This window comes from Lithobates pipiens, unplaced genomic scaffold (genome assembly GCF_037356315.1).
Source record: "Lithobates pipiens isolate NorthernLeopardFrog02 unplaced genomic scaffold, aLitPip1_a1.2 Scaffold_16, whole genome shotgun sequence".
Classification (NCBI taxonomy): domain Eukaryota; kingdom Metazoa; phylum Chordata; class Amphibia; order Anura; family Ranidae; genus Lithobates; species Lithobates pipiens.
The window spans coordinates 610777266-610792875 of record NW_027507748.1 but is presented as its reverse complement, the minus strand read 5'-3'; the positions used below and the strand labels follow the sequence as shown (position 1 = coordinate 610792875).

Below are 15610 nucleotides of genomic sequence, written 5' to 3'. Positions count from 1 at the left end.
GCATCCAATTCACATACCATATGAATGTGACCGGTTTTCAATGGAGCCGGTTCACACATGTGCAGGGTGCACATTTTGAAAATGGTCCTGTGCGTTTTTTCAGGTGCAAATTCCGGGAAAAATGCGCACATGAATTGCACCCGAACCATTGAACAGAAATGCACCGGACTTCAGACTGCAAACCACAGCCACATATATTTGAACCCAGCCTTAAGCTACCTTTTTAGTGCACTTCTCTCACCAAATAGTACAAAAACTGCCATAAATTGTTGGTTTCTGCTGGGAACTATTGAGAAGTTTATATGTGAAGAAGATATTACAAAATATTCTACGCTAATGTTTAACATAAAAAAACCTAAATGATGACATTGTTTTTTCTTCTCCTTTAGCCAGTTACCTTCTACAAGTGAATCGTGTGACTTTGATGACCCTAAACTGTTTCAGAATATTGAAGGTGAAAGTGTAAGTACTATAGAGTTTGTATTTAGATTTTCAATGTTAACGAAGAACTTTGGAAAGCCCTATTTTTTATTAAAACTGTACCCTTAACAAATACCCACTTACAGTAGTTTTCAGAAAAGAAACAACCCTCCTGGCATGATAACACATACAGCTTCTCAGGTACCCATGGTTATAGGTCACTGATATACAGTATAATACAGCATTCCTTTGTTGCTAGGTCTTCTCCGCTGCACATTGCTGACAGGTCTAAGTCATACCAACATATGAGGTATGTCTAAAAAGTTTGGTGAATGGTATCAAAGAAAACAGAAGATACAAATTACCTTTATTGACCTTCAAAATAATCACCATTCTTCACAACACACTTTTTGCATTGTTCATAAAGCTTCTGGAAACTGTCAGCAAAGGCCTCTTTAAGAATCGATTGCAGAACCGCAGTCCCACATTCTTGGATTGCCGCCACGTCCACAAAACATGCACCCTTCATGATGCTCTTCAGCCAGGGAAACAGAAGTCCGCATGCACCATATCAGGGGAGTACAGTGGATGATCGAGCACAGGTACACCTCGCTGAGCCAAGAATTGGTCTCACCCCCTGTGATGATGGTTCCCAGAAAGGAGGAATCCTGGTGACACACGGTAATGAAATCTCTAGAGGTTTCCATCTGTTTTGCTATCTATTCGTCTGTCAGCTTGTGTGGTACAAACCCGGAACAGATCTTCCGCTTGCCCAAATCCTTGCGGATGATGGTGCGCACCATGTCCTTGCTAAGGCCCAATTCCTCCACCATCAATTGTCGCCGGACTCCGAACCAGCATTTGTCTCACTCGCTCGATCATGTCTAGGGTTCTGCTTGTTGACGGCCAGCCCAAATGTGGCTCATTCTCAGTCATTTCCTTCCTGTCACAAAAGCATTTGAACCAGTCGTAAACACATTTTCTGCTCATGGCTTCCGTCCTGTACACTTGCACCAATATTTCATGCATCTCTGTCGCCGTTTTCCCCAATTTGTAGCAGAACTTGATGTTTACATGTTGCTCCATTGCACTGTGACCCTATCTCTCACACTGACTACGTTTAACTGGTCACAGCGGGTTTACCTGATGGTCATGTGTACTCCACTCTAGGTGGCACTTCTTAACTTGTCTCTAGATAGCCATGTGCATGTGCGCACCTGGTCCATATTGCCATTGAGGTACAGGACCATTCACCAATCTTTTTAGACACAACTCATATTTATTACACAGGCATCCTTTGCCATCCTTCTAACCTGAGTTGTGCGTCTGTTAGGTAGCCACTAGAGCAGGGGTAGGGAACCTTGGCTCTCCAGCTGTTTTGAAACTACAACTCCCATGAGACATTGCAAGACCCTAACAATCACAGGCATGACTCCTAGAGACAGAGGCATGATGGGATTTGTAGTTTTAAAACAGCTGAAGAGCCGAGGTTCCCTACCCCTGCACTAGAGGGTACAATGCTAAAAGCAAGTATATGATCAGCAGCACCAATAAAGAAGAACCCTATAACGCAAACACGAGGGATGCAGTAGCATACAATATACAGTATATTAATGAATATAATAAAAAGCCCTATACTCCCTGGGGAAATGCACTGACTCATACAACAAGAACAAATTGGTTGTGGCTGTCAGTTTTAAAAGTAGAAATTATTTGCATGTTTAGGACTTTGAAAGATCTCAGCAAGTACAGACAAAAGTTATGTTCCTAAAGTTATGAAAAATTCAATTTTATTCCTTGTGATATATAGCACATTTGTTTAAAAAAATTAACACCTGAAGCACTAAATAATTTCAGCTCTGAAAAAGTTTTAGCGCATTTAGATGACAACACAAAAGATGACGAGAAACAATTGCTAAAACGTCTTAGCTTAGCCTAATGAGCTCACACCAGGAAAATCTAATCTCTCGCTATCATGAGCCTAGATGTTAGAACTTGTATGATTGCGGCAGTTTTTTTACATAAAAGATGGCTGGATCGTGCCTGATTATAGATCTGCAATTTGCTTTGTGTAGTTTGTAATCTTCAGCTTCCAGCAGAGAAAGGGAATGAAGACCTTTATGTTTTCCAGAACCAATAATTTGGCATATTATATCACTGTAAGCTCCAAAACTTTCACCAAATTACATTTGTGTTATGATAGTATTTTTGCTACTACTATTGTCATTTAACTATTTACTGCCATTAGAAATAGTGTATTTGATGCAGTGATAGTATACATCTCCCCTTAGATTAGTATTGGGGGTTGGGTTACTGTAAGCCCTTGTACACACGGTCGGACATTCCAACGGAAAAAGTCAGATCGGACCATGTTGTCGGATAATCCGACCGTGTGTGGGCTCCATCGGACTGTTTCCATCGGAATGTCCGACCAACAAAGTTTGAGAGCTGGATATAAAAATTTTCTGACAACATAATCCGATCGGACTTTGTCCGATCGTTTGTAGAGAATTCTGATCGAACAAAGTGCCACGCATGCTCAGATCAAATTCCTAGACCAAAGCTATTGGCTACTAGCCTGAACGTAGTCCCATCATAACTAAATAACGTCATCACGTTACGAACAATCAGATTTTCCGACAACTTTGTCCGACCATGTGTATGCAACACCAGTTTCGGACAAAATCCGACGGATTTTGTTGTTGGAATGTCCAACCGTGTGTACAAGGGCTTAAACATTCAGTTTAGATGTATGTTTGCTCTGACTGGTGGGCACATTGATCCCCCATCAGGCTCTTAGGAGCCTTGTCCTTCTGGGGGTTTTTTTTATGCCCATAAGGCCATTACCTTAATCACTTGACCACTGGGCACTTAAACCCCCTTCCTAACCAGACCAATTTTCAGCTTTTGGTGCTCTCACACTTTGAATGACAATTACTCAGTCATGCAACACTGTACCCATATGAAATGTTTGTCCTTTTTTCACACAAATAGAATTTTCTTTTGGTGGTATTTAATCACCGCTGTTTTTTTTTATTTTTTTGCGCTATAAATCAAAAAAGACATAAAATTTGGTAAAAAAATAAATAAAAATATTTGTTGTTTCTGTTAAAAAATTTTGGCAGAGTATTGGTAGAGTATTCTCAGAGTATTGCAGTAATACACAGTATTAGCAGAGTATTGCACAGTGTTGCAGAGTATTGGCAGAGTATTACACAGTGTTGCAGAGTATTGGCAGGGTATTGCACAGTATTGGCAGAGTATTGCACAGTGATGCAGAGTATTGCACAGTATTGGCACTGAGCAGCGCTGTGGGCACTACACATCCAGCCCACAGTGCTGCTGCCATCTCTCCCCCTCTCCCCTCTCACTGTACCGATCAGTACAGAGAGGGGAGGGAGGAACCAGCGTCATGACGTGATGCTGCTTTGTTTACAAGTGATCGCTCCGTCATTTGACGGAGCGATCACATGGTAAACTGCTGCTATCAGCTACCGTTTACCATGATGCGCTGAATCCTCTGGACCCGGCGGTCATGGATGTTCCCGGGTGCGTGCCCCAGGGGGTGCATGGGAGCAAGATTCTGGGAGGACGTCCACAGACATCCACCCAGAATAAGTCGACTGCGCTTTAGCCATCTTTCGGCTATGGTCCAGTCAGCATGTGGTTAAAGTGGAAGTCTAAAGGGGACCAGCTTACAATTTTGGAAAATCCATTTAATTAAGGTAATATCTCTTTATAAAACAACGTATGAATCTCCTCGTGGGTGTTCTGGAAAGTTCAACAAGGTGTGGGACTTATGGCTAGATTCTCCATCCATGGCCACATAGTATCCGATACTATAGTTATTGGGTGATTGCATCCTCGATGATTTCCGAACAAAGGTGATCTGAGAAATCTCATCTTATCTGGGGAACTAAATGTGATTTATTCAATAATGTTTCTAATGTGCTGCACCATGGTTATTGAGGATAATGCAGAGGCCCTTCCATTCTTCTTTATTTCAAAACATAATCTTTTTATCTATCCAGAAAAAAGCTTTATTGAAAAAAGCATAAAGCAACAATGCCAAACAGTTCACTTTACTCTTTGTAGATAAAACAGTCACTATCAGTAAGGGCAATTTCTACATATTGAGCATCATTGAAATCATCAACAATACATTCCCATTTTGGCATAAGTAACATCACCCAACATTAAGCCTCAGCAACCTATCCATGATCAGGTCCACTGGGGTTAGCCCTGGGACTTCTAACCAAGGAGCCCATAACTTTTCATACTTGTGCGGGCAACCTCTGTGTTGATAAACAACTTTTTCCATTCTTAAGGCATTGCCAACATTATTTATCCATTCCTCAACTGTAGGGGAGTCCTCTGACTTCCAGTGTATCATTATCAACTTACGAGCGATGAATAGGACTGAGATTGAGTAAGAACTGTTTTGGGTCAAGAGGGAGAGATACCTACAATACCGTGTTCAAAGTATCAACCACTCCATGCATGTTTACATCTAGAGCATTCAGGTGTTGGTCTCATACCTATAGCATGCAGCCTATGAGGGGTATAAAATACCCTCAGAAGAATATATAGCTGGGTTAGTCTCTGTGTCACATTTAATGAGCAGGACGTCATGGACTGAAGAGCTTCCTCCCACTGATCTCCTGTGAGTTGGCCCACATCCCCTTCCCATTTTTCCAGCACCCTTGGGAGGTGTTTAGTAAGGAAAGACTGGAGCAACATAGCATAGCATTGCGATATAAATCCTCAAAACTTAATTTTAACTGTGTACTGCTTCTAACTGGGCCGATTGGAGATAATTTGTTTTGTTGTTTGCCTCTAGCTGGGGAATTCCCTGAGGCTCTGTTTTGAACCACTTAAATTCTTTTAAAACCAATAAAAAGAATTAAAAAAAAAAAAACATTTGGTTTAGGGGTTACATTAGAATGCTTTATTTTCATAGATAAGCATGGCTGGGATGCACAGAGATGCACGTGAAAAGTCCAAGTGGTTTACATCATACTATATATAGCAGTAGACTAAGCAGATATGTTGCCCGCTGACTAGACTCCTGCAGACCAGTATACAGAGAAGACTTCTACAGGAGACAAAAGGCAGAGCGCAGAACAATGTTAGCGTTAAAATATACTTTATTGAGGATAAAAAAGCATCTGCTTACATGTCAAAAACAGCAACATCCAGCCTGATAAGGGAGCATGATCATCGGGTTAGGATAAACTGGGGTAAACCGGCAACGCATTTCCAAGCAAATTGCCCCTTTCTACAGGATGAAGCAAATTGATGTTTTCTGTGCCACCTCAGGATAGAGTTTAGCTAGGTTACACTATGGAATCACTTATGGTATGCATATTTAAGTGATATATCTGCTGAATATAAATTTGCAATAAATAAGGTACAAATGAAGTGTAAACTGTCAGGTTTTAACTTGCATTACAAAAATGACAACTGGAGTTTGTTTCTTATAATATTTGGTTGGATATAGGCATACAAGGACAGAAAAATATATGGTCCCTGAATCCAGTTTTCCTTCTAAAGGACATTCACGTTATTTGTTTTTTTTCAGCTCCATGTTCCTTATTCATTGCCTGAACAGGAATGCTGTGTTACCTGAACTTTTTATTATCATTAGGGACACTGGAGCTATTGTGTAACACCAGCTATAAATTAATATATTCTTCCTGCACATAGGAACAAGTCTGACTTCAGTTGTCATTCTTTTCACAACACTGAAACAAAGATTTTGACGCCTAACTGTAGAAAATTAGTGTATCTGGCCCTTTCATATACCTTTCACCCCATGTATCTGCAATGAATGGCTCCTTTAAACAACCCATTTAGCTATAGATATCTCAGAGGAATAGAAATTAAATATTACGCGTGGTTGTATAATGACTTCCGACAGAACAGAGACCGGAGGATAATTTACGATAGATCTAATGAAATGGTTGCTGTTATCTGAGTAACACTTATACTAAATGGTATTTAAGGCATTCCTCGTGTGACGCCACTCACAAGACATGTAATGTTATACTAAATGAGTACATACTGAAGGTAAAGCTGCCTTCTCTGGCGCTGCAAAGTGTCTGGTATCTGTGAATCCTATTTGTCAGGAATGTGATAACAGTGGTGGCTGTTTTGACAGCTCCAGGACTATCAAATCATGTGCAACTATCCTATTACTATTAAAGGTCCACTGTACATAAAAAAACATAAATTTTCGAGGCACTGGCTTATGTAGAACAGTTTTATCAAATAATATAATAAAATATGTTAACAGACAGGCTGATTACAGTCTCAGCTTCACCCTGAGCAGAGATTGTTCCAGCTCACGGTTCACCAATCTAAGCAACAACAGACTGAGTGTGATCATCACTGGGGCAGATTAATTGAGCAGTTAACCCTTTATACACACACAGTATTTGCCACCACATGTTTTAATGGTAACATGCACTGGTTACAGTATTGGCTGTTGCAATACTGACTTGTCTATAACGCTGCCGTGTCGAGACAGGAATGTAGCAGAGTTTACACTAGGGTAGCTCCTTCAAAGAGGCAAATCCTTAATGCCACCAATAATCTATGAATATGAATACATCTGCATTTCAATCTGGCCAGGTTTCACAGTCTGGCATAAAGCATATTATTTATTTAGCAGAATGAAAATACAATTTATCAGACACCAAAAATGATATAAATCTTATGCATATTTTTTATTGGCGGTTCAGTGTGCCTTATTAGCCTTCTGGACTGTGTAATTGGTATGTTTAGCATGTATTTAATTGGTATCTTCTCATACATTTGTTTAATTTATTTTTTTGAACGTAACTCAATTACAGTAAGAATTATGGAAAATTAATGAAATCTAACTGTACAACATAGCTGTAGGTCAATATAGAAAAAACCCCAAAGCATTGCAGTTGTTTACTGCTCACCAGACAGTTTATAATAGGGGCGTTTACAACATGCCCTATTCCCCTGCTGTCTAGAGCAGACATTAAATTTAAATCTGACTTTTTTTTATGACCGACTTACCATGTCTGGGAAATTAAGGGTTGCAGTGTTTGTAAACAAATCAGTAATTAGCTTTAAGGTACACTTAAACTATATGAGTCATACAACCCCATCAAAATAGCATGCAATATTACTATTATGGCTATTCATATTTTTATTATTGCAATCCATTTGTTTATATTTGCTGTATATGAGGCCACTTCGATTAGCAACATTTAAAGTGGTTGTAAACGTTCTATTTTTTTTTTTTAAATAGCAAACATGTCTATAATTACCCTGAAAAAACGATCAAAAACAGCGCATCAAAGGGACTAGTAGATTGATGTGAAAAAGACTTTAAAATGTCATTTATTAAATGTAAAAAATAAACACAGACATCTGATCCCTGCAGGATCTCAAACACATAAAAAACACCAATCATAAAACGGACAGATGTTTGATAATGAAAAGCTCCTCAGATCTCTCAATTATAACTTTGGAAAGGTCAAAACCAAAGACCAATGTGCACAGCTTTCGAATGCCTAATGAATGCAATCAATCATCTGAAAGAACCCAAAAAGTCAGTGTAAACGAATGGAACAACGTTCCTAGGGACACTCACTTCATAGGTGTTCAATGGGCTGCAGAGCTGATGAGTCCAGTCTGATGACCGAGGGGGAGGTGTTTATTTCAGCTCCATCTGAAGCGTTCGGCTTGGAGGCAGAGGTGTAATGCTGCACGCTAGGTGGTAAGGATCAAGCTTAGTCACCAGATGATATCAGCTGTACACATAGGCAGCTTGGAGAACGCTGCACTGCCTGCAGTGCCGCTTGTCCGAGCGGCTGTGGATCACATGAGAGGCTTGTCACGTGGAAGGCTGTGAAGGGGAAGGTTGCTATGCCGACTCTCCTGCTTACATGTTTCGCGCTCCTGCGCTTTGTCAAAGCGCAGGAGCGCGAAACATGTAAGCAGGAGAGTCGGCATAGCAACCTTCCCCTTCACAGCCTTCCACGTGACAAGCCTCTCATGTGATCCACAGCCGCTCGGACAAGCGGCACTGCAGGCAGTGCAGCGTTCTCCAAGCTGCCTATGTGTACAGCTGATATCATCTGGTGACTAAGCTTGATCCTTACCACCTAGCGTGCAGCATTACACCTCTGCCTCCAAGCCGAACGCTTCAGATGGAGCTGAAATAAACACCTCCCCCTCGGTCATCAGACTGGACTCATCAGCTCTGCAGCCCATTGAACACCTATGAAGTGAGTGTCCCTAGGAACGTTGTTCCATTCGTTTACACTGACTTTTTGGGTTCTTTCAGATGATTGATTGCATTCATTAGGCATTCGAAAGCTGTGCACATTGGTCTTTGGTTTTGACCTTTCCAAAGTTATAATTGAGAGATCTGAGGAGCTTTTCATTATCAAACATCTGTCCGTTTTATGATTGGTGTTTTTTATGTGTTTGAGATCCTGCAGGGATCAGATGTCTGTGTTTATTTTTTACATTTAATAAATGACATTTTAAAGTCTTTTTCACATCAATCTACTAGTCCCTTTGATGCGCTGTTTTTGATCGTTTTTTCTGCTGCATCCATTTTTTGCCAAGTCCATAATGGGTTAACAGCCGCACATTGAGACCATCTACAGGACATTTATTTAAATAAACAAACATCCCACGAGATAGTCAAACGCTCTTAAAGAGACCATTCATTTGTGCGCCAACTTTATCTTGTTTTGTTTTACGCTATAATTACCCTGCAATGGTTTTGTACAGAGCAGCCCTAATCCTCTTCTTCTGGGTTCCCCCGCCATCATTCCTCTTCATCAGGTGTCCCCACAGAAAGCTGTGCTGGCTCCCTCCCAAGTCTCGCTGCTGTGTTCATCGACACAGACAGTGGAACTGAGCCCCTCCCTTGCTCCTGTATCACAGATTTTGATTGACAGCAGCTGGAGCCAATGGCTCCTGCGGCTATAAATCTGTCCAATGAGGAGAACAACAGCGGCTGGAGCCCCTGCTCTTGTGCACATGAATTCATTAAGGTGAAAAACCTGAAGGCTTTACAACCACTTTTTTGTACAGGTGTAGTTACATCTACTGCAAATTTGTGAGGGATCATTGGAAGCATTCACATATAGTAGTGCACATATTTCATCTCTTTATGGTTCTAGGTATAGTAATCCTCTAAGTTTTATAACTTAACTTTGGACATATAGTACTATGACCTTTCACGCGCTAGAAATTCATCATTGTGAGTGGCATTTAGCTTGAGCACATTTTATGCTCAAGGTTCATTTGAGGTTCCAAAGCTGCACATAACAATAGCAAATGGATCACTCATGTGTAGTTAGATCTACTTATATTTCCATTTAGATAAACATATGTTGTATATGTTACATTACAATACAGTTGTGTATACACTTGTGCTTTGTATAAAGATATGTAGATGCAAACTCCATTTACGTTAAATGCCAGTTCACCTGACAACCTCTTATAGAAAGAAGGGCAGTTTAAGTCATCATCATAGGATCTCTACATCTTGTTTGAAGTTGAAACATATCTATAAAAAAATTGTAATATTTTCAAAACTCTTAAAGGACCCAAAGACATTGTGGTTGATTTACTAAAACTGGAGAGTGCAAAATCTGGTGGAGCTGTGCATGGTCAGCTTTTAACTTCAGCTTGTTCAATTAAAGGGGTTGCAAACCCTCATGGTTTTTCACCTTAATGCATTCTATGCATTAAGGTGAAAAACCTTCTGTGGTGCTGCAGCCCCCTCGAGCCCCCGTTTTACTTACCTGACCCCTCTCCTTCTCTGGCCGGAACAAGCACACCAGCTCTATCTGGCATTTCGTGTCCTGATTGGATAGATTGATAGCAGTGCAGCCATTGGCTCCCGCTACTGTCAATCAAATCCAATGCCACGGCGCCAGGGGGCAGGGCCGAGTCCTGCATTCTGTGTAAATGGACACAGATGCGGGACCCGGGAGTCCGCCCGCATGGGTGTCCACCAAGGAGAGCTCTCCTCCAATGTGGACACTCAATGCGAGGAGGAGCCACCAGTACTGCAAAGGGACCCCAGAAGAAGTAGATCGGGGCCACTCTGTGCAAAACTAACTGCACCGTGGACGCAAGTATGACATGTTTGTTTGTTTTTTTCTTTAAATGAGGGTTTACAACCCCTTTAACCACTTGATCCCCAGAAGAATTTACCACCTTCCTGACCAGAGCACTTTTTGTGATTCGGCACTGCGTCGCTTTAACTGACAATTGCGCAGTCGTGCGATGTGACTCCCAAACAAAATTGATGTCCTTTTTTCCCCACAAATAGAGCTTTCTTTTGGTGGCATTTGATCACCCCTGCGGTTTTTATTTTTTCTGCTATAAACAAAAAAAGAGTGACAATTTTGAAAAAAAAACACATTATTTTTTACATTTTGCTATAATAAATATCCCCCAAAAATATATAAAAAAAACATTATTTTTCCTCAGTTTAGGCCGATATTCTTCTGCATATTTTTGGTAAAAAAAACGCAATAAGCATTTATTGATTGGTTTGCGCAAAAGTTTACAAAATAGGGGATAGTTTTATGGCATTTTTATTCATTTTATTAATAATTTTTTTTTACTAGTAATGCCAGCGATCAGCGATTTTTATCATGACTGTGACATTATGGCGGACACATCGGACATTTTTTACACACTTTTGGGACCATTGTCATTTATACAGCAATCAGTGCTATACAAATGCACCGATTCCTGTGTAAATGACACTGGCAGTGAAGGGGTTAACCAATAGGGGGAGTGTATGGGGTAAGTGTGCCCTGGGGAGTGTTTCAAACTGTGGGGGGGGGGCGTGGCTACGTGTGACACATCACTGATCTCTGCTCCCGATCACAGGGAGCAGAGATTAGTGACACTGTCACTAGGCAGAATGGGGAGATGCATTTTCACATTAGCATCTTCCCGTTCTTCCTCCCCGTGAGGCGATCGAATCCGCGGGACACACGACCCGACTCACGGAGCTTGCCATGGGCGTGCGCATGCCCGCTGGCCGCCTCTTAAAGGGCAACATACAGGTACATGATTCCCTTCTGCCGACATATATCAGCGTGAGGTGGTCGGCAAGCAGTTAAGCTTTGACAAAAAAACAAAACAAAACTGGAAGCTGATTGGTTTCTATGCATAGCTGCACCAGATTTTGGAATCTCCAGTTTTAGTAAAACAACCCCATTGAGTAAGTTTGCCCAATCTGTTTATGGCCAGATTAGGGAAGATTCATGTGTGTGGGCCATCCTCAGCATTTCTTAGCTGAGTCTTCACTGATGAGGAGTTGATTGGCTGGGGGGGGGGGGGATTTTCTTCTGGACTAGCTCTGTTGGAAAACTGGACCCTCTCCATAGGCTCTAAGATTACATGTTCTTGCAATGCAATACAATTTCAAGTTGCCCATACAAATAAGGTGACTTTTGCTTAAGGTATTTTAGGTGTATTTATTTTGTATCAGTTATCTAATCGATTTTAATTCACTATATCTTGTCAATTTCAGCCCACAGCCCTAGTGATCAAGGAATTCCTAACTCTGCTTGCTGTATGTCACACGGTTGTTCCTGAAAAAGATGGAGACACAATCATCTACCAGGCCTCATCCCCAGGTTAGTGACTTCTCCAAGAGTAAGACCAAATATATGGCTAAATAGGCAACCTAATGTACTCATATGCAAAGCACTAATCATGTATATTGGTGTAGTTTCCCAGAGCAACCAGTCATGTTCCAGCTGTCATTTACTATTGTTCAACATAAGATGAAAGCAAGCATCTGATAAGTGACTCTGGACAACACAATGGGGTTGATTTACTAAAACTGAAGAATGAAAAATCTTGTGCAGCTGTGCATGGTAGCTTCTAACTTCAGCTTGTTGTGCTATACTAGATTTTGCACTAAATTTTTTTTTTTAGGCTCATAACAATGACAATCACAATTGCTAGGAATGCTATTTTTCAGTAGCCTGAAGCATACTTTTGTACAAGCGTCTGAATAAACCCTTGATACCAGTATTTGATATCATTCTACTACCTGAATGGCACCTTGATACCAATATGTGGTATCTTTATACCAATGCCTGAATAATGCCATGCTGCAAGAACATTAATAATACTAGGTTTTAAAGGTATTGGAAAGCCTGGACCCCTCTCTTCTTCCTGCAGTATGTACACACTCCCGTCAGGTATGTCTTGGGTATGACACTGGTATGACACTGGAGAGTGCAAAATCTGGTGCAGTTGTGCATGGTAGCCAATCAGCTTCTAACTTCAGTGTGTTCAATTAAGCTTTGACAATAAAAACCTGGAAGCTGATTGGTTTCTATGCAGAGCTGTACCAGATTTTGCACTCTAGTTTTAGTAAATTAACCCCTGTGTTTGGCTGTTCATTACTTATTAGGTAGTGGTACAGCTATTATTGTTGAAGGACAGACAGTTTTGACTTTTTTTATCTGCCCAACAACATATTGGGCAAAAATCATAAAAATTGCGAAACACATCAAAAACGCATATGAAAAAACGCACCGCAAAAAGCACTGCAGAAACAGATCATGCGTTTTTAGTTATAAGACCACGGCCACCCCGGAGCTATGTAAACTGGCTCCATTGAGAGCCAGTCACACACTCCTGTCATGTGAATTGAATGTGGGGAAACCCTCATCCAATTCACGTGTGAACCCAGCCTTAACCTCCTTAGCGGTAATCCCGAGTCTGGCTCGGGTTGGGAATTTCATTACAATAGCGGTAACCCCAAGCCAGACTCGGGCTTGCACCGCTCGATGCAGGGGAGGACACAGGGATCGTTACTTACCTTGTCCCCTGGATCCAGCGATGTCCGCCGCGCTGTGTGATCGAGTTGTCCTCCGCTCGATTCACAGTGCCGAATGCCGCCGAGCTCCGTTCCCTGCGGCGTTACGGCGTACGGGAGCGGAGAACGGCGGCAAATTCAAAAAAGTTAAAGTACACAAAACACACACAGCACTGTAATCTTACAGATTACAGTGCTGTAGTAAAAAATACACACCCCCTTTGTCCCTAGTGGTTTGTGCAATGCCCTGCATGCACTTTTATATTATAAATACTGTTTTTTACTGCTTGGAATTTGGAGATTGTCCATAGCAACCAAAACATGTCCCTTTTTCATTTTTTTGGGGATTTGATTACATTATTGAATAATTTTTATTATTCTTTATTATATTATAAACTTTATCATACCCGGGATGTCCGCTAGACTCTGGTTTGAAGAGATTTCAGAGCGTTATTCCTAAGAATTACAGGACTACAAAATAAAAGCCAGATTTCCATGCAAAATAATTGTACCGCTTTCAGCACCTTATTCCAGACTGAATCATACCGCCAGGGAGGTTAAGGAATGACCTGGGTGGCTGTTCCTTCAGATTGCATGCGCCAGTGGCGTCACCGGCTGCATCTACAGTAAATATCTCCTAAACAGTGCATGGAGATTCTTACAGTACTGATAGGTAAGCCTTGTTATAGTGTTATCCTATGTGTCCATGCACACTACTTTAGGCCATTAGCATTTTTTGACCTTCAGCATCTAGGAGCAGAAAAAAAAATTTGGAATGTTTTTCCAGCAGAAAGAAAATGAGGAATGCTTTTTTTTTTCTTCCATGTACTGCAAAAACGCTAATAAAAATGGTGATGCTCCTAAAAGCTACTAAAATGCTACTAGAAGCTGGCACAAAAATTCTATTATCAGCATTTTTGATCCAGTGTTTTTTTGTTTCTATTTGTTTTGAGCTTATGAAGAATGCTAGTGTTCATTGAGCCTAAAAGTGTATCTAAACACTATAGTTTTTGATTCAACTAGGAGGGTTAGAGCCTCTGCCAGGTCCACTGCTGTCAGGGGCTCTATTAGAGAGCTTTCCCCTCACATTCTGTTCTTTTACAAGACAGGAAGTTAGGGATCATCTGCAACTGGGAAAGCAGCAACAACAAAAAAAAGCAGAGAGAGGTTCTAATTTTCCCCTATTTAAAGTATATGTAAATCACCACCTTGTAAAACAACCCATTCAGGAATAGAAATGAAAGGCAAAACATTTGTCTATATATTTTTATAAGTGATCACATACCCTTTGTTCTCATCTGCATAAGAGCTGGGGGGGTGGGGGGGGGGGGGGTGAATCAACAGTGAATGGTTGTGCAGGGGAGGCGTGTCAGGACAAGTCTGATCATTGGAGGAGAGCAAGCTGAGTTAGGCTGAGCTAGAGAATTGACCACCCTGTGCTCTGCTGTCTGGTGTGGTCAGTTTTTAATAGGAAAGCAGAACACCAGGGATTTCACAAAAAGGAAGCAATGCAAAGAGAATAGGATACTTTCTCATACAAGTAAATTATACAGCAGGCACATATCAGGAATACTACCTTTGGATCTACATATTATTTAACTTAAAAAAACCTTTCTTTTGTCTGTGTTGCTGTTAGAGAGATTTCCCTCATTTCCTGTCCTGGGGACAACCTTCCCCCCACCCTATGTAAAAATGCTGATTTTTGTCTTCAGATTTACCAAAACCATATAATATGAGGTCAAATCTTAGGAGTTTCAATTTGTATGCAATCAGGCAGGCCCTTGCACTACATGGTTTTGGTAAATCTGATGACAAAAATCAGCAGAAAATCTGATAGTGTGTATGGGGTTTAACAAGCATGAATGAGTAACAATCCCCCTTGTTTTTGTAGATGAAGGAGCTCTAGTGAAGGGAGCAAAGAAATTGGGCTATGCATTTACTGGAAGGACTCCAGATTCCGTCATTATAGATGCTGTAAGTATTGCCTGGAAAAAAAAAAGATGTATGTAGTGTTTACATTTTGCTATGATTATGAGTCTAGATGAGAAGCATCTTTAAATCATAAGCGGTATCTTTAAACATAAATTTGATTACTTCTGAGTTAGAATATTTGTCAGGTTAGCACTGTTATCTGGGTCTCAACCTGTGGAAATTTTCCTTAGTTTCCTATAAGTTAGTGGAAATCCCAGCATTGACGCTGCATTTTGCATGAAAAAAAGTCCAGGACCCTTTCCAAAAACGCAGAGGCACAAAAATGCATTGATGTGAACATGTTCTATAGGAACCCATGTTAGAAAATTTCCCTGCATTTCTGCAAAATGCATCAAAAAACGC

At 40.9% G+C, this 15610-nt stretch overlaps 1 protein-coding gene across 1 annotated transcript in view; it reads left to right on the top strand.

Moving 5' to 3' along the window:
• ATP8A2 (ATPase phospholipid transporting 8A2) overlaps nucleotides 1–15610 on the top strand; it is a 1022388-nt gene that overhangs the window by 303953 nt on the left and 702825 nt on the right. The window contains exons 16-18 of the mRNA XM_077484049.1: nucleotides 390–462; nucleotides 11975–12080; nucleotides 15168–15250. Of these exons, the coding sequence (XP_077340175.1) occupies nucleotides 390–462; nucleotides 11975–12080; nucleotides 15168–15250 (262 nt within the window). The remainder of the gene's footprint in view (nucleotides 1–389; nucleotides 463–11974; nucleotides 12081–15167; nucleotides 15251–15610) is intronic.